This window comes from Somniosus microcephalus, chromosome 5 (assembly GCF_052327205.1).
Source record: "Somniosus microcephalus isolate GS21.2 chromosome 5, FLI_Smic_1.0, whole genome shotgun sequence".
Lineage (NCBI taxonomy): Eukaryota > Metazoa > Chordata > Chondrichthyes > Squaliformes > Somniosidae > Somniosus > Somniosus microcephalus.
In genome coordinates, this window is record NC_140991.1 from 128,635,738 (window position 1) to 128,661,580 (window position 25,843).

The window sequence follows — 25,843 nt, forward strand, 5'->3', positions numbered from 1 at the left end:
CCGCCATTCAATAAGATCATGATCATCTCCTTTTGCCTTGCACCATCATCCTTTTTGTCTTTTAATCTCTCCTGCCTTCCATCCTATCACAGATCTTCCCTTTAGTTCTTTGCTTAAAAATCTGTTACATCTCTAACTTTTTCCAGTTCTGATGAAGGGTCATCGACCTGAAACGTTAACTCTGTTTCTCTCTCCACAGATGCTGCCTGACCTGCTGAGTATTTCCAGCATTTTCTGTTTTTCTTTCAGATTTCCAGCATCTGCAGTATTTTGCTTTTGTATCCTGTTTGGTGTCAGTCTCCAATAGCTTGCACGTCACATTGCAGTAGAACCTCAATAATCAATGCTCTCATGTTCTAAGTTCTGAATTATCCATCAAAATATTTGCCGATAATGGGAAACCAGCTGTCTCATGCATCCGCCCACAACTCCAGCCACTGGCACTGCTAAAGTCCCAGGAGAGACCAAAAAAACACTCCTCTGCATCCACCATGGATCCCCATTTGCGGAGGTGATTGCTAAAGGCACTATACGCTCATCTCCAGTGATCCTGCCAGCATCTCCACTAAGCTGAACAGAACTGCCAACTTTAAAATCAGTACTAAGTGTGTCTGTTTATATACGCTCATCAGGAGGTCTGCGGCAGATCTGGCATCTGGGCTTGTGAGCGGATGAGTAAGGGAGCTATGAGCAGATAGTTCCGCTGATTCCGCAGCTCTTCTAGTACCAGCTTATCTTGCCAGCAGGAGTAATGGAGGTGAGTGCTGTGAGAAAGGGCTGAGCTGGATGATTGAGGAGAGGCAGAGCAAATCAGCATTGTTCAATAATTTGGGGACTCTTGATTATCTGCCAATTTCCATTATCAGACGGCAGTCCTTGCCCTGTGACAGAAAATCGAGGTTCTCATATATATCTGGGAAGAATTCTCCCACCAGGAAACACCATAGTCGTCCTACAAGGACTTCTAATCCAGACTCCACCAGTGGGCATTTTCTAATTTTCCCCATACAGTTCACCTTAGCCTTGCCTTCCCTAGTCCAGACTTTTCTCCTCGATTACTCCTAGTGTACCTCATTTTGAGATATTTAATTTGGTGGATACCCCTTTCCCCTCCTCCCACCTTAATGCCTTGCATATTGCATGATTAAACAGAGCGTTTTATTTTCAGAAGTGCACTGAAACAATCCTGCATCATCAGTGAAGGATTAAATAACATATCTTGCATAATGTTACCCAATTTCCTGGAGAAATTAAAAATATGGAATTGTTACATAAAGTGTTAATTTTAAGTAGATTTTTAAAAAATAGGTCTGATTATATAATTTTTAAAAACAAACTTTTTTACTAGTTAACAGTGATTTGAGTAGACTGCTCTTCTGCAACATTGACTGTATTTTGCAAGTGTCTGGTTTCAGTCCAGAAGTTCTGCAGATTGTGCTATTTTGGAATTATACAAATCCAGTGATAATACAAAGTGCTAATGACCATCACTGATCTGTGCAATTGTGATACAAACAGAAGCTCATTAAATGATTTCAAAGTATGAAATAACTTCTGCCAGTTTTTGTAACATATGCAACCAAAAGTAAACAACTCAGTTAGACTCCTATTTTACTTTGTGGTGTTCTGATGATTTAATGGATGTTTGCCTTTTAGATGAGAAACATGACCGTGGATGGTAATTTTGGATCCTGGTCACCATGGAAACCCTGCAGCCACACTGATGGCAACATCATTGGTTTATGCATCTGTAGAACCCGCCCGTGTGATAGTCCAGCTCCGCAATGTGGAGGTCGACAGTGTGAGGGTCCCAGCATGGAGGTCACAAACTGTTCCAGGTAAGCAAAAAAATTGGAATTAACACATGGCATCATGAATTGTGTATAATTTACCAATTTTCTTTTTCCAGGTGCACATCTCTCAATTTTGCAATTATCTTGTCCTGATATGTGACACAAGAACTATTAGTAAAGTAGGCTATCCGAAAAATATTTAAACATTTCACATTACGCATTACAATATAGGATAGGAGACATAAGTGATCCAAATCTTTATTCTCTTACTTGCTGTTTGTAATTGTTTAAACCAAAAAGTTGAAATCTTATCAAACTGTTTAATAGGAATGGTGGTTGGATCCCTTGGACACTGTGGTCTCCCTGCAGTACAAGTTGTGGAATAGGATTTCAGGTCCGACAGCGTTCTTGTAGCAACCCAACTCCTCGGCATGGTGGGCGTGTCTGTGTGGGACAAAATCGCGAAGAGCGGTATGTACAAGTTTTCCTGGAGCAATAAAATTCAATATATGATTCTTTTTAAGGTAGAGTTTATTTGTAGTTGCCATATCTGTGTTCTGGGTTGAGTTCCAGTACATTTCAAGTCAGGGCTGTTTTGGTTAGAGCTCTGTGACAACATAGTGTTCACACTAGACTGGATCTGAAGGACTTTGTTTACAGCCCTGTATCAATGGCCGAATTTTGCGGCCAGCTGCCAAGGAACGGTGCTCGCCGTTCACTACACTGACAGCTGCCCACAGACTTCTTGCAGGATTTTGAGAGGCAACTTACTGTCATCGGGTGTCTGATCCAGCACTGTGTCCTCTACAGGGGATCTGTATCTTGTGTGAGCAAGCAACAACCTGGCTCTTCAACCAGTCCAATTGAAGAATCTTCACTGAGACACGCAGGGCTGGATTTTCATTGAGGAGGCGTGTAGGAGGCGTGACTACAACTTTCGGGGTTGTAGTCCTGCCTCCATCAAGTTGTGGCCAATCCACGCGATTTTCACTTGATTGACCTTGTTGAGCCCGCACAGCGGGCTCAGCAGGCCAATTAAGGGCCACCCGGCAACAGGTGACGTCACAGACAGACATTTCATCTGTCAAGAGCTTTTGACAGATGAAATATCAGCGTTTCACAGCTGTTTGAAACTGTCAAACACTGACAATCTGTACTCTAAGTTAATGCCTTCCTCTCAGGATGATTTAGAGATCTCTCCAGAACAGAAAGCTGAATGCTGCAGATTTTGACAGATTGCGGCCATTCTGCTTTCTGTGCCGGTGAGATGAGGGACTCCCGAGACCTGAAGGAAGGAAGGCTGTAAAGGTAAGTAAAACTTCTTTAAACACTTTACACACACCAAACACACTTACCTCTGCACTCATGCACCCATCACTCACCTGAACACTGGACATCTCGACCCCTCCAAACCCTTCATCCCGACGGCCCGCCTCGCTAACTTGGCGTGATTTGGAGCCGTCGGGAATCCCACATTTCACCAATAAAAATAGGGATTAGGCTAAAAACTGCCTGTTAACAGGCAGTTAATTGGCACTAATCCCCTTCCCGCCTTGGGGAGGCGGGTCCCAGTGCGGGTCGGGTAACCGCCTCCTTTGAAACTGGCATGGAGACGAGTTGGGGGTGGGATGGGTTCGTGCCCCCCGATTTCAAGATTTTAACCCCCCACATGCCGCCAATCCTCCACGGCTCAATGAAAATCCTGCCCGCAGAGAGAAATCCTGCCCGCAGAGCCTAAACCAGGAAGTATAAACCAGGAAGTATAAATTAGAGTTAAATCATGTACAGAAAGCGAAATAAAGAGGGGGAAGAAAAGATGGGATTAAAAGACAGAAAGAAAAATTTTAAAAATTATTTTTAATTAAAAAAAAATCTCCAATGCTAATTAAGTTCTGAAGGACGGTGGCATAGTGGTTAGCACTGTTGCCTCACAGCGCCAGGGACCCGGGTTCGAATCCGGCCTCGGGCGACTGTCTGTGTGGAGTTTGCACATTCTCCCCGTGTTTGCGTGGGTTTCCTCCGGGTGCTCCGGTTTCCTCCCACAGTCCAAAGATGTGCGGGTTAGGTTGATTGGCTATGATGGGTTGACCCTTAGTGTTAGGGGGATTAAATATGTGGGGTTACGGGGATTGGGTGGAATATGTGTCGGTGCAGGCTCGATGGGCCGAAATGGCCTCTATCTGCACTGTGGGGTTTCTGTGATTCTGTGAATGAGGCTCCACACTTGTAAAATTAAATTTTCAGTGTCAGAGAGGTTGATAAGCAGTAATTGTGACTTATCACGCTGTTAAAAAGTCACTTACACCTGAATGCACCAGCCCTAACTTTTTTCTGCTGTGTTTAGTGGGTAACTAGTGAGTATATACCCCAACTTCACGCCCTTACATGGATTTCAATGCCGAGTGTATCGGCATGGTGCCAGTATAGCGCAGCCTGTGGAGGAGCAGGGAAACTCGGACAGCAACTTCCGGATTTCTGCGTTTAACTGTGCATGTGTGTACTCTGGAAGTTGTTGTCCAATTTACTCCATAAAATCTAGGCCATTATGTTATCTCATTCTGTTTTCCAGCAGCTGCTCAGTGTTGTAGCTAAAGTTTTGCTTGTCTTTTTCAGACTATTCCTATTAAGCAAAGTACCTCAATGTTAACTGACTTAGTCACATTACGAATCTCCTGGTGCATGAGTGCCCCTCCCCACAACTGACCAGGCACCAACTGTTTTCCATTTCACTCTAACCTCACTGAGTTTAGCATCTCTGAAACACAGAAACATAGAAAAATAGGAGTAGGCCATTCAGCCCTTCGAGCCTGCTCCGCCATTCAATATGATCATGGCTGATCCTCTATCTCAATACCATATTCCCGCTCTCTCCCCATACCCCTTGATGCCTTTTGTGGCTAGGCTTGGACAAAAATGTGAGACTACAAGAAATGTGACAGTCTGACAAAATAAAAATGAATTTAAATTTTTGTTTTAAATTTAAAAAAACTTTCATTGTTTTCTCTGGTTTCAAACCATTAAGGAGGCAGGAATGGTCTCCTCTCCCAAGAAGGTTCTATGATTCTGTTTTGTATCTTCACAGCAATGGTAATGATCAATATTCCCTTTAAGCTGCACAGCCACGCAGCGCTCTGCAGTCCCCGCGCAGCCGGCTCACCGGCTTTTAAATAGGAAAAACCGCGCATGTGCGATATTTTGAATGTGCCACACAGCCCCTTAAAGGCAGAAAAAGCCGTGTTTGAATCTGTTGGATGTTGTAAAGCTGTATGAACAGTAAGGAAATGAACCTGGATTTCACTGATATTTGATCCCCTAGTTACTCATGGGTCTTAATCCTAGTTGTTGATTAAGTGAATCTATAAACACTTCTTTACGAAAGCTCAAAGTTTACTGACCTGAACTATTCACAAACCTGAACCTCAGTTTTATTTCTCAAAAAAAACTTATGTTTCTGCAAATACACTAATCTGGATTTGGGTAGACTTTTGTGCTTTATTCCTAGCACTTTTATGATTATATAAAATATTCAAATTTAAAATTTTCACGGTGTACACTTAGATTATAAAACTGTAAACTGTGAAACTAATTCCAAACCTGAAGAGCAATAAAGGCACATTTTCTTAAATTGCCATTACTGCTACAGAACAAAGCTTTAATTTTAACCCAGCAGGAATGGTGAAGGCAGTGGGGTGGGGGGAGGGTTAAATGACAGCCAGGCAGGGGACTGGGGTAAATCTTCCCCTTCAGCATTCCCAGCACAGAGCTTCTTGAGCCAGGAACATACATCAGAAAATCAAGCATGCATTGCCCATGATTTTCCATCCATTTAAATGTGCCGGGAGCACTAAAGCGCCTCACCAGGAACTTTGAAGATGAATGTTTTTTCTTGTATTTTAAAAATGTTCTCCAATTTTATTTAATAATGCTGAATAAACTGTAATCATATTCACTAGCACAGCAATCACCAAAATGTTGTTCAAGACACAAGACACCCGACCCACTGTTCTAATTGGAGCATTGCCTGTGACTGAGAGCCTGTCAATTTCAGGAAGTTCGCTGCTTGGGTAATGCCAAGTAATTGTTATTTTCAGAAGTTTTTTATGGAGTTCTTGAAGGATGCATAAATCTTTTGAACTAACAAATGGAAAAATGTTACAACGGTATTAAGTTACAAATCCTTATCAAATCCATTACATAATAAAACTCTTCAATTTTTTTGGAAGCAGTGCATTGCATTTAATCTGTAGTCCAGATTTTGCAATTTTATAGTTTCAATATCATGTTACACTGCAGGGCTGTATAACTGCTGGCACAGATCACAGAACTCAGCCTAACTTGAATTGGGATCATGCATTTGGTGCCTTTCCTGTGCAACTATCAAATGTTGTGAATATTGTCACATTGATTTTAACCATCAACCAGCAAAGTGACTGACTCAGTCTTGTATACTGTGCAGCAAATCTGCACAAAGCACAATACAGAGGGGAGCACAGGAGAATCACGCTCAGTATAATCTTCGGAAGGGACAGGTTTTGTTATACTTATATGTAATTTACACAACTCTTATCTCATTTACTCTGATCCCAAGGGGGAAAAATTCGATTGCTTTGGGCCTTGTTAGCGCCCTGAGGTGCGTTAACGGGGCACAAAGCAACTAGTGCCCGGGCAAGGCGGCGCTAATGCCTCCCACGAAATTCAACGGCAGCTGTAGCCGGTAGTGTCCTGTGGCGCTGCACCTCTGGCGATGACGTCATCGCCGTGCGCAGCGCCCCGGCTGCAAACTTGGCTCGCGCCTCCTGACCTACCACCGGACGCTATGTCCGACAGGGTTAAGGTGGCATTTTTGCAGCCGGAGCAGAGATAATTAAAGGGCAGGTACCGGGCGCCCTTTTTTTTGGGCCGTCTGCCAGTACCTGTCCCCTCTGGCCTCCTCCTGCGGGGTGCCAGCCGCAATCGGTCAGCCCGGCACTCCTCTTGAATGCCGGGCTCTTATCCTGGCACGTCGCTCCCCGGTGGTCCAGCAGGGCCCTGGTGCGCGCTGCGCTAGGCCCCTCCCCTTTAAACTGGGGAGGGAGGCCTGCAGTACTACGGTGCTACGTGCCGGTGCGCGTGGCGCTGCAGCACATAGCACCACGTTATTCAATGGGAACGCCCCAAGAGGGAGGGGGAGTGCTTCCAGTAGCACTTGGGGTGCTACCATTGAATTTCGGGCATGGGAGTGCTAACTTTCGGGGTGCAAAAAGTAGCGCCCCGGTGAAGTTATTACCCCAAAGGGGGCGAGAGCCAATTCGCCCCCACCCCCCAATTTTTTAATCAAATGATTGCACAAGGCGGATGAGGTTAAATCAGTACAAGACATTGGTCAGGCCATAGTGAACTCTGCAGTTTTGGGCCCCCATTATACAAGGATATTGCAGCCATGGAAAAGGTACAAAACAGATTCACTAGGGTGATGCCAAGGATGAGTGATTGTGCAATCCTGCCCTCCTGCAGGGGTCACTTTCACAGTGAGCACAAGTCAGAGATAGGCCTACAACATTGATTCCCGAGCCTGTGCTCCCTGTGAGAGCAGGTCCCTGCTGGGAGCTCAGAATCACCCATAGAGTTATGATGGGAGACCTGAATACTAGGGCTGTAATCAGTAGAGCAGAGCAGATAGAGGTTGGGGGGTGCAGCGGGGAGGTGGGGCGGGGGGGGAGAGAATGTAATAGATGTACTAAGTTTTGAAAAGATTTGAGAGGGTAAATAGTGAAAGCTTATTTTCACAGATCAGTGAATTGGTGATGAGGGCATAAATATGAGATTATTATTAAAAGAACACTGTGGAGGTTAGAAGACTTTTTTTCAGACAATATGTTAGTGGAAATAGGGAAGATATAACTGTAAATGTCTATTGAAACAAGTCAATAACAGCATTTCAGAGGGTGTTTTACTATGTAGTTCAGCATTCTATTTACTTTGTCGATTGCTGCTCCGCAGTGATTGGACAAGTTGAGTGTTGATTGGCTAATGCCCCTTGACCTCAGGCAGCTATTTTGATACCATACATGGAGTTCTTAAGACACCCATTGTATCTTCCTGTATGCGCTACATCTGTCCAAATTGAATTTCATGTGGCACTGTTTCATCCACTTATACATTTTCTCTAACTTATTCTGACTTATTCTGTAGGGCCCTCACTGGCTTCAATAAATTCCACTACCCTCCTTGTAGTTGTTGCTGGCTGCTAATTTGACCAGTTTGTACTGAGCTTCTGAATCTAAGGCTGCGATTTCACTAACCTCAGCGGGTCCGTGGTGGCGGGTCCTGACCCCGCTGGCTCCATCCCGCTCTGTGAAATGACTTTCCATTGATAGGGCTTGTTAAGCCCGCCCAGTGTGTTTCCCGGGCCAATTCGAGGAAGTGGGTCTGGTGAAGTCATTCATGATGCGTCATCAGCTGCTTTCCTTAAAGGGGCCATGGCCAACTTTATTTGACATTTGTGCTGTCAGTGTTCTACAGCATTGAAGTGCTGCAAACACTGACGATCGCTGCACAGAGGTGCAGGGCTGCACAAAGGTTCTCCCATGACACCCTCTATATGCTTATGGAGGGAGTCAGAGCAGGCAGGGAGGTCCTCTTCCCTTCCGATGGGCGAAGATACCTCCCCAGGAGACCAAAACAGCCTGGTTGCACATTGCACAGGAGGGCACAAGCAGGGGTGTCGTCAGGAGGACCTGGGTGCAGTGGCGCAAACGTTTCAATTATCTCATTAGATCATGAAACATTAGTACAAAGCCATACTCACCTTCATCCTGCTGTGCCTCTCATCACATCCCCATCACTCTGCCTTCTCTACCCTACTCGTGCACATCCTTACTCGCACCAACTTACCTTTCACCTCCACCCATCCCTCCCTTTCTATCTACATTATCACATCCCCATCTCACTATCCACCCCTCACACTCGCCCTCATCCTAGTGCAATCATACCAACTAACAACACACAAGGGTAGCCACTTGGGTGTTTTATCCAATTTAAAGTTTCTGTTAATGTGCTGTCAAACATGGAAACCTTTATTTTCAACACTTTCTGTTCTTGGACAGATTTGTGTGCACCTTTGGAAGTGGCTTAGTAAGTTGCAGTGAATGGTGAGACATAACGTTACCCCCGCAATGATGATGAGTGTGAAAGGAATGGCTTGGACATTGTAGGGATGCTTTATGGTGTTGGTGTGTGATGGTGCCAACCTGGCGCATCATGTGGGAGCCAGGGTGTACAGCGTCAAGTGAAGTTAATCTGGCCATGGTGAGGCCATTCCTGGTGTCCCGGGCAGCAATGTGGTCGGGTGCTGATGCCCTGTGTCCTGTGCAGCATCAGTTGATTGCAGAGAAGGTTGGTGTTGTTGTTGGTGCTGCTGGTGTTGGAGCTGATCGTGGTGGGATTCTGGGGACCAAGGTGAGACAGTATAAAAGGCATAAATGTTGATGGAATAGATGGCAGGTGAAGTACAGATGACAGAAACATTCTGTCAATGGTGAGAGAGTTCTTCCAAAGAGCTGATACTGGATGGAGAGTGGAAAGCCTGCAGAATCTGTGCTGGAAATGGACTGAGAAACAGCTTGTGGCTGAGGAAAGTGATGATCTGTCAGGTGGGAACTTTTACTGTACATTTGAAGCTATCAAGTAATCAGCTGGAGCAATGGCCACTGAACTCCCGCCTCAGGTTGACAGACGTGGTCCCCAAATGGCGTGGTTCCCGTGGCCATGAAGTTAAAGAGAAAAGGTAAGTTAGAAAAGCCTATTAATGATCTGTCTGATAGACCCGACATTGGGAAAGACGTGTGGCGGCAGGTTGACAGCAGGGTCCCGACCCACTATCAAAAAAAACATTTTCTCACCCGACCCGCCACCAATCTCACCCATTGTTGTACTAGAAATTTTGTGCAAAACGTGAATTAATAGTAAGGTGAATTTGGCATAAAAATCCCACTATGGTGAATTTGAATTTACATTAATGACATAAGCAGGTACAGATAGAGAAATAAAGAGGGGGAAAATTTGACGTTTTTAAAATCTCCAACAACAATTCACAACTGGAAGGAATGAGACTCCACACTTGTAATTGTTTCTGGGCAAGAGAGGTTGATTGGCAGTCATTAACAATTATCACATCATAAAAACGGTACTTACGATGCAAATTATTAGACAACTCAAAGCAAGCAATAACAAAGACAAACATTGAGCTAATTTAGTAAGTTAACTTCTTCATTTGCTGCATTTTCACAGTGACATTTGAGTTTTGTCCTCTTCATGTCTTTGTATCAGCACTGATATTTCAAGCTGCATTTATCCACAAAATTGATATTTTTTAAAGAAAATTCCAGAGAATCTTTTAAGATAACAAGTTCTTGAAAAGGCATGCAAGAAAAAGCTAAAAAAAATTGTTTTGGAAATATGAGGCCCTGATTTTCCTCTCACTTAGAGCTAATGGCCCAAAACTTGCTGAAAAAATAATGGCGTATGAATGACACACGCCGTTATTAATGCATAAATCAGGCAGCAACTTGTGGCGAGGAAGAGATATGCTGTGACTTGCGAATCGCCACAGGTTGCTGGCCGATTTGTGCCACTCTACCGTTAGCTTCGCGAAAACAGCACCTCGCCTTTAACCTCCCCGTGATTTTCATAAAATTACTGCATTTGCACATTAATTGCCCATTAAACTCACCACAGAAAGTTAAGTTAATTTGCAGCGTAAGTACCGTTTTTACGATGTGATAATTGTTAATGACTGCCAATCAACCTCTCGCCCAGAAACAATTACTACAAGTGTGGAGTCTCATTCCTTCCGGTTGTGAATTGTTGTTGGAGATTTTAAAAACGTCAAATTTTCCCTCTCTTTATTTCTCTATCTGTACCTGATTTGACATTGAATTCACCCATTCCAGTTCACCCTTCTTTCTCAGTCCTTCTTGTGTTTATTTCTCAGTTCTTTAATCTCATTGGTTAAGGAGATACACTGTTGGTCTCGTTATTCACCAAGGTCCCAGATGTCCTGTTGTCCTCACCGCTTTGTTATCAGCTCGCACTTCCAGAAACCTTGTGGACAAAAAACTATAATCCTAAATGTGCACGAACAAGTCTAACAGGGCACGCCGTGAGATGCCACGCTCCAACAAAATCTGGGCCATTGTTATCTGACTGTGACTGAGTTTGTGCCCATCACAAGCTCAGAACTAAAGAGATGCCCGGGATGAAATCTTCACCCAGTGTTCGCCCCCAGTGGCTGGTTTTAAGGGAAGTTAAGGTGTTAGGCAATGGGCAGAATGTGCCCAGATAATATTTTTTAAATGGCAGACAATATGGACATGGACCATTTAATTTATTTTGAGGTTAATAATGTCACAGAATAAGAAGTAAGGATTACAAGGTAAGGGATAGCTATAACAAGTGCTAGTTATTGCACTGAGTCTAGATCTCACACCCTTTTAGTTTACTCCTAAGTAGATTTTGTTCAGTTAGTAGGTTAAAGTGATGAGATAGGTCCCCAAGTCCTAGTGGCTAAAAACCTTGAGCAGCTGATGCGTAAGGTCAGGATCAGGCTTAGCTGTGATGCCTTCTACTGTCAAATAGCTTGCTGAAGTTCACTCCCTGGACTCACACTTGAAGAATGGCCGCTTGGTGAAGCATCAGAGGCCTGCCAGAATCTGTGGAATAATATTTCAGCAGGATTCAGTGACTTTAAGAGAGAAAGACAGAAAACAATTGGCAAACTAAAAGTGATGTACAGATTGATAAGCTTACCGAGGGAGGTTTGTTGGAATTGTACAATGATATACTCTATGTACTGATCTCTGTTGAATATGACTATCGAAATAGTAAGATTTTTTTTAAATGCCAGGGTTAAGTATTTGCTGATTAGGGCATACCCACCTCTGTACATGCTTAATTGGAGACAGGTTGACAATTAAAAATGGTCCCAGGTGGTAGACATTATTCAAACTATTTGACTCCAGTACAGTAGATATTTCCAACCTGGAGATATTTTTTATTTGGAAACATGTCAATAATGATGGTAGCAGGCAAGGAATAAGATCACAAAATAGGTGGTGAAAAATCGTAGTCCAGGTGGCTTGCTTCATAACACAGCTGTGTGCCAACAAAGCACTGGGCGTAGAGATCCTGCTTGACAATGGGTTTTGAGACGTACCTCTGCTTATTTTTGTTTTAAAAAGGTTGAATTCCCTTTTAATAAAGAAACTACAGTAGCATGGGGAACATTCCCCAGTAAAGCTTGTATTGTGTACGAGTCTGTTTCATTTGAGAGCGTTTCCTAGTGAAGTGGAAGGAAGCAGTCGCTTTTATACCTAAAATCAATTACTTAATTTCCATGCTTAAATTTAATTAATTTGACAGATTTAACACACAAGGTTATTTCAATGGGGCAGAAGGCAGAGAAGCTCGGGACTGAGAAAAGAGCAGCACACTGCAGTCGAGCTTGAAGTGCTGCCAGTAGAACCAGGAAACTTGCCCCTAACTCATTAGTTTGGAGCACAGCACTCAGATTTATTCAGCAATAGATCCTAGCTGAAAAAACATACCTGATGTTTTTGGAGCTATCAGATATTTTGGAAATAAAGTTGAACTTGTTTAAAAGGCTAGCTCAGCAGTTTGGAAAGAAGTAAATTTTATAAGAAAAAAAAAACCTGAATTTGTTTCATGCGTGTTTGTGTGTGTCTATCGTCCCTGATTAGATTTCAGTTTGGGCATTGTTTGTAAAGAGGATTCCTGTTTTTCGCAGAATAGGCTCTGTCCGTAGAGTGTGATTATTCTGTATTAAAAGTCTTTTGCGGCTCCACGTTTCCACATGTCAGATGGACGCGATTAGCAGAGTTAAGGCAGCCTTTACGTGCAGCTGCTTGGCAAGTTAACAAAACTTGAGCAACGGCAGAGTTTATACAGCACTGAGGCCCTATGGGCCAATTCGAGTAGTGAGGTTTGCCAAGGTCCGGGACTATTAGTCCTTGTTCTACGTCATTTATATTGAACAGCTGGTAGAAATCAGCTCTAACTTTTTATTCTTGTTGCTAGTCATCCTTACTATTCTATTCTCCATACATGGATATTATTAAAATTAGCAGTGCATGGCCAATTGACATGCCGTAGCATTTTGGTTGGCTGTATGTGAGCATCTGATCACAGCAACTGGGCAGGAAGAGGGCGAACAGACATCTATGAGGATGCTGAAGAATCTGGCCTACGTTTGTCCATTACTTCAAGCATGATTCTCAGAAGCATGTGGATCGGCGATCGAGCAATGAGATTCTGTTTAGCATGCATGCTCCTGAATAATACATTGGCTGTCATATTGAAACATGTATTATGTATAGTGAGCACTATGTTTGCAATATTTTTCTTTTGTAAGTTAGTTCCTGTTACGAATTTGGGTCTACCACAGATCCCTCTTGGGTTCAGTGCGTCCGTTACTCTTGTGAACGGTCTGGGGGGGAAAAATTGGGTTGCTAAAGGGGCGCAAGGCCCCTAGTGCCTGGGCGCAGCGCCACTAACGCCTCCTGCAAAATTCAGCAGGTGGTTAGCGGCGGCGGTAGCCAATAGTGGCTCTGCGCCTCCGGCGATGATGTCATCGCCATGCCCAGCGCCCCGCTCGCACCCCGGCTGCAAACTTCGGTCTTGACCTACCGCCGGACAATATGTCCGACAGGGTCAGGGTGGCGTTTTTGTGGCTACGGTGGCGCAAATTAAAAGACATGTTAGATCCGTGTATCTTAATGTTGTGTCCTTCAATAATCAGACAAAAGACTGCAGGGAACGATCAACAGGTGTTTACTGAATGAGGGTTCAAACTGCAACTGACTGTACAGATCACTACTCAGGGTTTATATACAGGTGTGGTCACTGTCGGTACTACAGTATACAGGAGCTGTAAAAAGTAGTTCTCCCCTTAAAGGTACATACATTACAATTCCTCCCCTTTTAGATTAACAGTACCATAACACTCATTTAATAATTAAATATCAAACTAATTACAATTAACAATTTTACCATACAACATTAGCTGAAAATAGTCTATTTATAAATTCAGTCTTTGGGGAGGCTTCCTGATCCTTTCTGGATAGCGCCTTTCCCGAGTGTCTTGCTCTTGCTGCGGAGGCGATTCTGGCCCTGTCATCGGTTGGTTCATCAGCTTCCGATGCTACTGTTTCTGGGATAGATGCTACCTGTACGTCGGGTTCATCACTAGGTACGTATGGGCGAGGCATGAGGGTGACTTAAGAACATAAGAAATAGGAGCAGGAGTAGACCAATCGGCCCCTCGAGCCTGCTCCGCCATTCAATAAGATCATGGCTGATCTGATCCTAACCGCCAATCCACTATCACAGAACCATCTCCTGAATCTAACAGAATTAGACACACGAAATAGGAGCAGGATCAGGCTACACGGCCCCTGGGCCCGCTCCGCTACCCACAGGGCCATGACCGATCCGAACCTAGACTCATGTCCAAATTCCTGCCCGCTCCCCGTAACCCTTAATTCCCTTTACTTCTAGGAAACTGTTTATTTCTGTTTTAAATTTATGTAATGATGTAGCTTCTACAGCTTTTTGGGGCAGCATATTCCATGGACCTACCACCCTCTGAGTGAAGTAGTTCCTCCTCATCTCAGTTTTGAAAGAGCAGCCCCTTATTCTAAGACTATGCCCCCTAGTTCTCGTTTCACCCATCATCGGGAACATTTTCCCCGCATCCACTCGATCCAACCCCTTCACAATCTTATATGTTTCAATAAGATCGCCTCTCATTCTTCTGAACTCCAATGAGTAGAGTCCCAATCTACTCAACCTCTCCTCATATGTCCATCCCCTCATCCCCGGGATTAACCGAGTGAACCTTCTTTGTACTGACTCGAGAGCAAGTATGTCCTTTCTTAAGTATGGACACCAAAACTGTACGCAGTATTCCAGGTGCGGTCTCACCAATACCTTGTACAACTGAAGCAATACCTCCCTATTTTTATATTCTATCCCCCTAGCAATGAAAGCCAACATTCCATTGGCCTTCTTAATCACTTGCTGCACCTGCATACTAACCTTTTGAGTTTCGCGCACCAGGACCCCCAGATCCCTTTGTACTTCAGTACTTTCCAGTTTCTTGCCATTAAGATAATAACTTGCTCTACGATTTTTCCTGCCAAAGTGCATAACCTCACACTTTCCAGTATTGTATTCCATCTGCCAAATCTCTGCCCACTTACTTAGCCTGTCGATGTCCCCTTGCAGGTTTTTTAGGTCCTCCTCACTCACTACTTTCCCTCCCATCTTAGTATCATCTGCAAACTTTGATATGTTACACTCGGTCCCCTCCTCCAAATCGTTAATATAGATTGTAAAGAGTTGGGGACCCAGCACTGACCCCTGCGGAACACCACTAGTTACTGATTGCCAGTCTGAGAATGAACCATTAATCCCAACTCTCTGCCTTCTGTTAGATAGCCAATCCTCTATCCATGCCAGAATATTACCCCCAATCCCGTGATATTTTATCTTAAGCAATAATCTTTTGTGGGGCACCTTGTCAAATGCCTTTTGGAAGTCTAAATACACTACGTCCACTGGTTCCCCTTTATCCACCCTATACGTTACTTCCTCAAAGAACTCCAGCAAATTTGTCAAACATGACTTCCCCTTCATAAAACTATGCTGACTTTGTCCTATTAAATTATGATTATCCAAATGTCCTGTTACTGTCTCCTTAATAATGGACTCCAAAATTTTACCTACCACAGATGTTAGGCTAACCGGTCTATAGTTTCCAGCCTTCTGTCTACTGCCCTTTTTAAATAAGGGTGTTACATTAACAGTTTTACAGTCTGCCGGGACCTTTGCCGAGTCCAGGCAGTTTTGGAAAATTATTACCAATGCATCCACAATCCCTACCGCCACTTCCCTCAAGACCCTAGGATGTAAGCCATCAGGTCCAGGTGATTTATCCGCCTTGAGTCCCATTATTTTACCGAGTACCACTTCCTTAGTGATTTTGATCGTGTTTAGCTCCTCCCCCCCTTTAGCCCCCAGTTTGTCCAGTGTTGGGATATTCTTAGTGTCTTCTACTGTAAAGACTGATGTAAAATATTCAGTGTTTTTGCCATCTCCATATTTCCCACCATTAATTTCCCGGTCTCATCCTCTAAGGGACCAACATTTACTTTAGCCACCCTTTTTCTTTTTATATAACTGTGGTAAACCACTGCTAACTCTGTATATGTCTGTGTGGTAAACCACTGTTAACTCTGTACAGGTCCGGGCATGTCTCCGCCCCTGGCTCCACCCCTAAGCCCGGGTATAAAGGTGACTCACCACCCTTCCCCCGGGAGCTCTTAGGATGGATCCACTAGCAGAGGCATGCTCCAGTTCTTAGTCAATAAAAGCCTACTTAGTATAAGTTCAACTCGTAGTCTTTGGTGTTGTTGATAGTGCATCAATTTTATTGACTACATTTTCGACATGGAGCAAATCTTGAAGCCGGAACGTTTAGACCTGGATCCTCAAGCAGCAGATGCAGCCAATAACTTTGAACACTGGCTGAGCTGTTTCGAAGCCTTCCTGGAGGCCTCCAGCACTACCGTCACTACAGATGACGCGAAACGGCTTGTCTTGAACTCACGGGTGAGCCACCGAGTCTACTCGATCATCCGAGACGCCACAACTTACGTGGCCGCCATCGCGACGCTAAAGGAACAATACGTGAGGCCTGTTAACGAGGTCTACGCCAGACACCTCCTGGCTACCCGAAAACAGCGCCCCAGGGAATCGGGCGCCGAATATTTACTGGCACTGAGAGTCCTCGGCCGGGCCTGTAATTGCAAAGCGGTGACGGCCAAGGAATGCACGGAGACCTGATCCGAGACGCCTACGTAGCCGGCATCAGGTCCAACTATACTCGGCAGAGGCTGCTGGAACAGAGGGGGCTCGACCTGCAGAAGACGGTGGCCCTCGCTAACTCGTTAGACGTGGCCCTCCAGAACATGGACGCCTACCCCCCTGACCGGATGGCCACGTGGATGTCACAGGAGCAGCCATCTTGGGACCCGGTAAGGCCACAAGCCGCCAGCAGCCCAACTACAGCTGCAATGACCAGAGGCCAGAAATGCTACTTCTGCGGCCAGGCCAAGCACCCCAGACAGCAATGCCCAGCAAAGGACGAGACCTGCTCCAAATGCGGCAAGAAAGGCCACTACGTGAGAGTGTGCAGGGCGAAATCGACCCCCAATTCCAGCAGCGCCGCGTGTGAACCGTGCAGGCCGCCATTTTGGACCCCACCAACCACGTGAGAGCCGTGCGGGCCGCCATTTTGGGCACCACCAGCCGCGGGGGAGCCACTATCTTGGACACCATTTCGGGACCAGGCCCCCGGCGCGGGCGAATACTACAGCGACCCACCGACCTCGACGATGGCCTCCATCACCCTGGACCAATCTAGGCCCCATCAACTAGCCAGGTCCATGATGAACGTAAAGGTAAATGGCCATGCCACAAATTGCCTTTTCGACTGCAGAAGCACGGAGAGCTTCATCCACCCCGACACGGTGCGACGCTACTCCCTATCGGTTATGCCCACACGCCACCAGGTCTTTATGGCCTCAAAGTCCCATACGGCGGACGTCGGCAGCTACTGTGTAGCGACTCTGACAGTGAACGGCGTGGAGTACAGAGATTTTAAATTCCTCGTCCTGCCACAGCTCTGCGCTCCCGTACTGCTAGGATTAGACTTCCAGTGCCATCTGGAGAGCGTCACGATGGCATATGGTGGGCCCCTGCCCCCACTTACAGTCTGCAGCAGGCAGAATTTAAACACGGCGCCGCGCAAAGTATGCAGCCTGTCCACCCTGAAGGTCAAACCCCCCCCGTTGTTCGCTAACCTCGCCAAAGACTGCAAGCCAATTGCTACTAAAAGCAGGTGGTACAGTGCCGGGGATAGGAGCTTTATTAAATCAGAAGTAGAAAGACTTCTGAGGGAAGGGATTATCGAGGGCAGCACCAGCCCATGGCGAGCCCAAGTGGTGGTAGTGAAGACCGGCAAAAAACAGCGCCTGGTTATTGATTACAGCCAGACGATCAATCGATACACGCAATTAGACGCATACCCACTTCCCCGCATATCTGACATGGTCAACCAGATAGCACAATACCGGGTATTCTCGACGATTGATCTGAAGTCGACATACCACCAGCTCCCCATCAGGCCTGAGTACCGCCAGTACGCGGCCTTCGAGGCTGACGGTCGCCTCTACCACTTCCTCCGAGTCCCCTTCGGCGTCACCAACGGGGTCTCGGTCTTCCAAAGGGAGATGGACCGGATGGTTGACCAGAACGCGCTGCAGGCCACCTTCCCCTATCTAGACAACGTCACCATCTGCGGCCATGACCGGCATGACCACGACGCCAACCTAGAAAAATTCCTCCGTACGGCCCAATGGCTGAATCTGACATACAACAGAGAAAAATGTATGTTCCACACCACGCGCCTCGCTATTCTTGGCTGCGTGGTGGAAAACGGAGTCATCGGCCCCGACCCCGACCGAATGCGCCCCCTCCTGGAACTACCCCTCCCCCACTGCCTAAAAGCCCTGAAGAGATGCCTAGGGTTCTTCTCTTACTACGCCCAGTGGGTGCCCAACTATGCGGACAAAGCCCGGCCCCTCATCAAGTCAACCTCCTTCCCCCTGACGGCAGAGGCTCATGCGGCCTTCACCCTCATAAAAGAGGACATTGCGAAGGCCACAATGCACGCAGTGGATGAGTCCATCCCTTTCCAAGTGGAGAGCGATGCATCCGACTTCGCCCTAGCCGCAACCCTTAAGCAGGCGGGGAGACCGGACCCTCCAGGGCCCCGAAATTCGACACTCCTCAGTCGAGAAGGAGGCCCAGGCGATAGTGGAGGCTGTACGGCACTGGAGGCATTACCTGGCCGGTAAACGTTTCACCCTGCTCACTGACCAACGGTCAGTAGCATTTATGTTTAACAACAGACAAAGGGGGAAAATCAAAAATGATGATATTGCGGTGGAGGATCGAGTTATCCACCTACAACTACGATATCTTATACCGGCCCGGGAAACTTAATGAGCCCCCAGATGCCCTATCCCATGGGACATGTGCCAACGCACAAGTCGATAGGCTACGGACCCTCCACAATTATCTCTGCCACCCGGGGGTCACCAGGTTCTTCCATTTTATTAAAGCTCGCAACCTGCCTTACTCCATCGAGGAGGTCAGGACCATGACCAGGAACTGCCAGGTCTGCGCCGAATGCAAACCGCATTTTTATAGGCCAGACAGGGCACACCTGATTAAAGCCACCCGCCCCTTCGAACGTCTCAGCGTCGATTTCAAGGGGCCCCTTCCCTCCTCTGACCGCAACATGTACTTCCTCAATATTATTGACGAGTACTCCCGTTTCCCCTTCGCCATCCCCTGCCCGGACATGACCAGTGCCACAGTCATCAGGTGCCTCAATGACCTGTTCGCCATATTTAGCTTCCCCAATTACATCCACAGCGACAGGGGCTCGTCGTTCATGAGCGACGAGCTGCGCCAGTACCTGCTCGAGAAGGGCATAGCCACGAGCAGGACTACCAGCTACAACCCCCGGGGTAACGGACAGGTAGAGAGGGAGAACGCAACGGTGTGGAAGACCGCCATGCTTGCCCTAAAATCCAAGGGCCTCCCAATCTCCCGCTGGCAAGATGTTCTCCCCAATGCGCTCCACTCCATACGATCACTGCTCTGTACTGCCACAAACGCCACCCCTCACGAGATGTTCATCTTCCCCAGGAAATCCACCTCGGGGACATCACTACCGCCATGGCTGACGTCTCCGGGACCCGTCCTGCTCAGGAAACACGTGAGGAGCCATAAGACGGACCCCCTGGTCGAAAAGGTTCACCTCCTCCACGCCAACCCACAGTACGCCTACGTGGCATATCCTGACGGGCAGGAGGACACAGTCTCAATTCGAGACCTCGCTCCCTCAGGTACCACCCGAAACACCATCGATCACCATCCACTACCTCCACTCACCACCACTACCCACGACGCACCACCGGGGTGTCTACCACGAACTGACGACATGCCGGTGCCATCCCTACCCCGAGAGGACGACACGCCAGTGCTCCGTCCCACGCGAGAAGCGGCCGCGGGCAAAGAACCGCCGAATAGAGTGGAGCACATCGGGGAGCACATCCTGCCAGCAGGAGGTCAGAAGGCCCCTAGACTTTAAGGCTAGCAGGGCGGCCTTCCAAACTGTCGCATTCTCTCTTTCCACCTGTCCGTTCCCCCGGGGGTTGTAACTGGTGGTCCTGCTTGTGGCAATACCCCTAGCGAGCAGGTACTGGCGGAGTTCGTCGCTCATAAACGATGAGCCCCGGTCGCTATGGACATAGCTGGGGAAACCGAACAGGGTGAAGAGGTCGTTCAGACATTTAATGACCGTGGCACTGGTCATGTCCGGGCAGGGGGTGGCGAACGGGAAACGGGAGTACTCATCAATAATGTTGAGGAAGTACACATTGCGGTCGGAGGAGGGGAGAGGCCCTTTAAAATCAACGCTCAGGCGCTCGAAGGGGCGAGTGGCTTTTATCAGGTGAGCCCTGTCTGGTCTATAAAAGTGCGGTTTGCACTCAGCACAGACTTGGCAGTTCCTGGTCATGGTCCTGACCTCCTCAATGGAGTAAGGCAGGTTGCGAGCCTTGATGAAGTGGAAGAACCTGGTGACCCCCGGGTGGCAGAGGTCATTGTGGAGGGCCCGCAGTCTATCGATCTGCGCGCTGGCGCAGGTGCCACGCGATAGAGCATCCGGGGGTTCATTGAGCTTCCCGGGCCGGTACAAGATCTCGTAATTGTCGGTGGAAAGTTCGATTCTCCACCTCAAGATCTTGTCATTTTTGATTTTGCCCCTCTGCTTGTTGTTAAACATAAAAGCAACTGAACGCTGGTCAGTGAGCAGGGTAAATCGTTTTCCGGCCAGGTAGTGCCTCCAATGACGCACAGCCTCCACAATAGCCTGGGCCTCCTTCTCAACAGCGGAGTTTCTGGTCTCCGGGCCCTGGAGGGTTCGTGAAAAGAAGGCCACGGGTCTCCCCGCCTGATTAAGGGTAGCGGCCAGGGCAAAGTCGGACGCGTCGCTTTCCACCTGGAAGGGGATGGATTCGTCCACTGCGTGCATGGTGGCTTTGGCAATGTGTTCCTTGATACGGTGGAAGGCTAAGCGGGCCTCTGCCGTCAAGGGAAAAAGAGGTGAACTTGATCAGCGGACGGGCCTTGTCCGCATAGTAGGGGACCCACTGGGCGTAATAGGAGAAAAACCCTAGGCACCTCTTCAGGGCCTTGAGGCAGTGGGAGTTCCATAAGGGGACGCATCCGGTCGGGACCGATGACTCAGTGTTCCACAACACAGCCAAGGATGGCGAGGCGGGTTGTGCGGAATATGCACTTCTCCTTGTTATACGTCAGGTTCAGGAGTTGGGCGGTGCAGAGGAATTTTTTGAGGTTTGCGTCATGGTCCTGCAAGTCATGGCCACAGATGGTCACATTGTCCAGATATGGGAAAGTGGCCTGCAACGCATTTTGATCTACCATCCGGTCCATCTCCCTTTGGAAGACGGAGACTCCGTTGGTGACGCCAAAGGGAACCTTAAGGAAGTGGTAGAGGCGGCCGTTTGCCTCAAAGGCAGTATACTGGCGGTCCTCAGGGCGGATAGGGAGCTGGTGGTACGCTGATTTCAGGTCAATGGTCGAGAAGACGCGGTACTGCGCGATCTGGTTGACCATATCAGCTATGCGGGGGAGTGGGTAAGCATCCAGCAGGGTGTAGCGATTTATTGTCTGGCTGTAGTCGATGACCAGGCGCTGCTTCTCGCCGGTCTTAACGACCACAACCTGGGCTCGCCAGGGGCTGGTGCTGCCCTCAATAATCCCCTCCTTCAGGAGCCGCTCCACTTCGGTTTTAATGAAAACCCTGTCCCCGGCACTGTATCGCCTGCTCTTTGTGGCAATGGGCTTACAGTCGGGGGTGAGGTTAGCAAACAGTGGGGGGGGGGGGTGACTCTGAGTGTGGAGTGGTTGCACCTGGTGCGTGGCGGGCAAATTGGAAGCTGCTGGCTGCGGACTGTGAGTGGGGGGAGGGGTCCACCGTACGCCATCGTAACACTTTTAAGGTGGCACTGAAAATCTAACCCCAGTAGAACGGCAGTGCAGAGGTGGGGCAGGACCAGAAGTTTAAAATTATCGTACACAGTCCCGTCTACTAAGAGTGTCACCACGCAGTAGCCGCCAATGTCCGCCGACTGGGACTCGGAGGCCATAGAAATCCGCTGGTGCGCAGGCAGGACTGGGAGAGAGCAACGCCGCACCGTGTCGGGGTGGATGAAGCTCTCCGTGCTCCCAGAGTCAAAAAGGCAGATTGTTTCGTGACCATTTACCTTAATGTCCATTGTGGACCGGGCCAGTTGGTGCGGTCTCGCTTGGTCCAGCGTAACGGAGGCCAGCGTAGGGGTCGGTGTGTCGCTGCGGGTATCAGATGAGGCGGTGTTGGGGGCCTGCTGCGTCCCAGCTGGCGTCCAAGATGGCGGCATCCATGATCCCCATGTGGCTGGTGGCGTCCAAAATGGCTGCTGTTCCAGTGGTTCGCACATGGCTGGGGAGGCCCAAGATGGCGGCCCGCACGCGGCGCTGCTGGGGTTCGGGGTGGCTTTGGCCCTGCAGACGCTGGCGTAGTGTCCCTTCTTCCCGCAGCCCGAGCAGATCGCATTTTTCGCCGGGCAGCGCGCTCTGGGGTGTTTGGCCTGGCCACAGAAGTAGCATTTCTGGCCTTGGGACACTGCTGCGGTAGTTGGGCCGTTGCTGGGGTGGCACGGCGCTATGAGACGGCTACCGTGTCCCAGGCTGTCGTTCCCCGCGGCGTCCACGGTGCAGAGGAGTAGGCATCCATGCCCCGGTAGGCTGCGTCCAATGATAGTGCGAGTTCAGCGGCCTTGTTGAGGTCGAGGTCACTCTGCTCCAACAGTCGCTGTCGGGTGTAATTGGACCTGTGGCCCGCTACAAAAGCGTCCCGGATAAGTTCCTCTGTGTACACGGCGGCCTTTACATCCTTCCAACCACAGGCCCAGCCAAGCACAGACAGTGCCTGAAGGTATTTCTCGGTCGACTCCCCAGGAGGTGCCTGGCGTATACCTCGTTCACTGGGCGCGTGTACTGGTCCTTGAGGAGCTTGAGAGCAGCCGTGTACGAGGTCGCGTCCTGGATGACCGAGTACGCTCGGTGGTTCACTTTGCAGGTCAGGACATCCAGTTTGTCCTCATCCGATTTGACCATTGCAGCGGAGGCGATCAGGAATCTTTCAAAGCACCTAAGCCAGTGAGCAAACTTGGTGGATGCGTCCGCCTCCCGATGGTCTAAGTCCAGGCATGCTGGTGTGAGGATCTTCTCCATTATAAAAAAATCTTGTTAATAAAATTGATGCGCTATCAATTACTCAAAAGACTGAGGTTAAGCGAGTAACTAACAGGCTTTTATTAACAAGAGAATGAAGGTGTGCCTCGAGTGGTCAACCAGTCCAGAATAGAGAGGGACTGTGGAGCAGTCACCTTTATACCTGGACTCGTGGGAGGAGTCAGCCGAGGCATGTACAGACATGTACACAGTGGAATACAGACACCCACACAGGCAGGTATAACAGTGGTTTACCACATACAGGAGCTGTAAAAAGTAGTTCTCCCCTTAAAGGTACATACATTACAGGACAGGTACCGGGCGGCCATTTTTTTGGGGCCGCTTGTCAGCACCTATCCCCTTCCGCTTCTTCATGCGGGATGCCGGCTGCGATCGGTCAGCCTGGCACTCCTCTTGAGTGCCAGGCTGTTTTCCTGGCACCCCGCTCCCCGCTGGTCCAGCAGAGCCCCGGCCCCTCCCCTTTAAGCAGGGGAGGGAAGCCTGTAATACAGCGGCGCGATGTGCCAATGCGCGTGGCACTGTTGCCTGTAGCTCCACGATATTGAATGGTAGCACCCCAGGAAGGAGGGGGAGCGCTAAAAGTAGTGCCCCGGAAAAGTTAGTGCCCCAAAGAAAGCGGGACCGAATTATTCCCCCTAAGTGTCTTACTTTTATGGTATTTGATTCTTTCAGCCATATAGCTGCCTGTAAAATAGTGTAACTCAGGGCATAATAATAGTACCCCTTGTGATCAGAACTTGATAATTTTGTGCAGGATTGTGTATTTGGAACCTGGGGGGAAAGCTCAGAGAACAAGCAACATAGTTTTGATAAAATAGAGTGACAAGAATACTGCCCCATAGAGAGTAGGAAAGTGAGAGCGGCAAGTTACCCAATGCCGTTCTCACACAACTCTAAACTTCTGGTTACAAAACAAGACTCCTGCCTGCCCTCTTGTCCTGGGTAGAATTATAGAATAGTACAGCATAGAAGGAGGCCATTCAGCCCATCGAGTCTGCGCTGGCTCTTTCGCTGTGTGGAGTTTGCACATTCTCCCCGTGTTTGCGTGGGTTTTCTCCGGGAGCTCCGGTTTCCTCCCACACTCCAAAGATGTGCGGGTTAGGTTGATTGGCTATGATAAATTGACCCTTAGTGTTAGGGGGATTAAATACGTGGGGTTACAGGGATAGGGTGGGATATGTGTTGGTGTAGGGGTTACGGGGATCGGGTGGGATATGTGTCGGTGCAGGCTCGATGGGCCGAAATGGCCTCTATCTGCACTGTGGGGTTTCTGTGATTCTGTGAAGAGCAATCCGTTAGTCCCACTTCCCTGCTCTTTCCCCATATCCCTGGAGTTTTTTTCTCCTTAAGTATTTATCCAATTCCCTTTTCAAGGCTGCTATTGAATCTTTATCCACCACCTTATCAGGCAGTGCATTCCAAATCCTAACCACTCGTTGCGTAAAAAGGTTTTTCCTCTTGTCGCCTCTGGTTCTTTTGCTAATCACCTTAAACCTGTGCCCTCTGGTTATCAACCCTTCAGCCATTGGAAACAGTTTCTCTTTATTTACTCTATCTTCATGATTTTGAACATCTCTATCAAACCTCCTCTAAAGTATGATTCAGCACAGTGGGAAGATCCAGAAGGAGAGGGAGGGAAAAGGCAAAAAAAAACTTCTTGAATATAAATAACAACTGGGAATACCCAAGCTTTACTAAGATTACATTACTGGTGGAGGCATGGTCACATGGTTATTTTGTGTTTACACAGTGATTTGCTAATCCAGCATCTCATCACTCAGAAGCAGTCACAGTTGAGCACTATAATTGTATGTGAGAAAATGTTTCTTAATAATACTGCCAGGGTTCAGCAAAATTTCCCTTCAAAGATTCATTTGATTATCACGCCACCATTGTATTCAATCAGATATCATGTACTAAAGCTGTGTCCCGCACAGCAGTCAGCAGAAGCCTAAGTGCAGCCAACTTGTTATTCCAGTATTCCAGGGGCTTAAATGCAATATGAACGGGACCTCTATTTCCAGCAGTAATGTATGGATGTCCTTCATTCATTAGAAAACATTAATCAACTGTACTTAGGCACATTTGCCGTTGTGTTTAATTCCCGTGTAATGTAATTTTGTTGATGTTATGGTGCCTTATTTTCATTATAAGGTCAGATTTATGCCTGCAGTGTGCAATTTTCTTTTTTTCCCCCCAACATGTCCACATCTGGCAGTGTCCTGTGAGCCCTTCTCACTACCTTAGTTTAAAAAAAAAACATGCTTTAACCTCATTAGATTTATGGAAAGTGGGGAAATACTCTAGTACGCTGCAAAAAGAAAGAAATTAAGACAAAAACATTGCTAATGCACACCCAATATTTTCTGTGATGTACTATTCACCTTGCTTCTTTTCTAGGTATTGCAACGAGCATCTTCAGTGCCCTCCACACACATTCTGGACTCCTTGGGGTCCATGGGAACGCTGCACTGCAGTGTGGGGGAGGGGTTCAGGCCCGGAGACGAACCTGTCAGAATGGTAACGACTGTCCAGGCTGC

The 25,843-nt window shown here is 47.7% G+C and overlaps 1 protein-coding gene and 1 long non-coding RNA gene across 7 annotated transcripts in view; one reads left to right on the forward strand and one right to left on the reverse strand.

Annotated features, from left to right (window-relative positions):
* Positions 1 to 1,609: 1,609 nt before the first annotated feature.
* The window catches only part of LOC147117316 (uncharacterized), a 120,385-nt gene continuing 96,151 nt past the window's right edge, over positions 1,610 to 25,843 (reverse strand). For 2 of the 6 annotated variants that reach the window (XR_015078421.1, XR_015078420.1), the window contains 2 exons: positions 11,345 to 11,482; positions 1,870 to 2,237 (listed from right to left, as the gene is read on the reverse strand). Coding sequence is in view for 2 of the 6 variants with exons in the window: in XM_085988235.1 (XP_085844361.1) it covers positions 1,653 to 1,829 (177 nt within the window). In the remaining 4 variants the exon portion in view is untranslated. Of the gene's footprint in view, positions 1,830 to 1,869; positions 2,238 to 11,344; positions 11,483 to 25,843 lie in introns of those variants that run through there. The other 4 variants (XM_085988237.1, XM_085988232.1, XM_085988235.1 and 1 more) reach the window with 3 other exon arrangements.
* On the forward strand, positions 1,750 to 25,839 carry LOC147117317 (uncharacterized). The gene is made up of 3 exons (XR_015078422.1): positions 1,750 to 1,838; positions 2,121 to 2,264; positions 25,704 to 25,839. It is a non-coding gene; the product is annotated as an uncharacterized LOC147117317 (long non-coding RNA).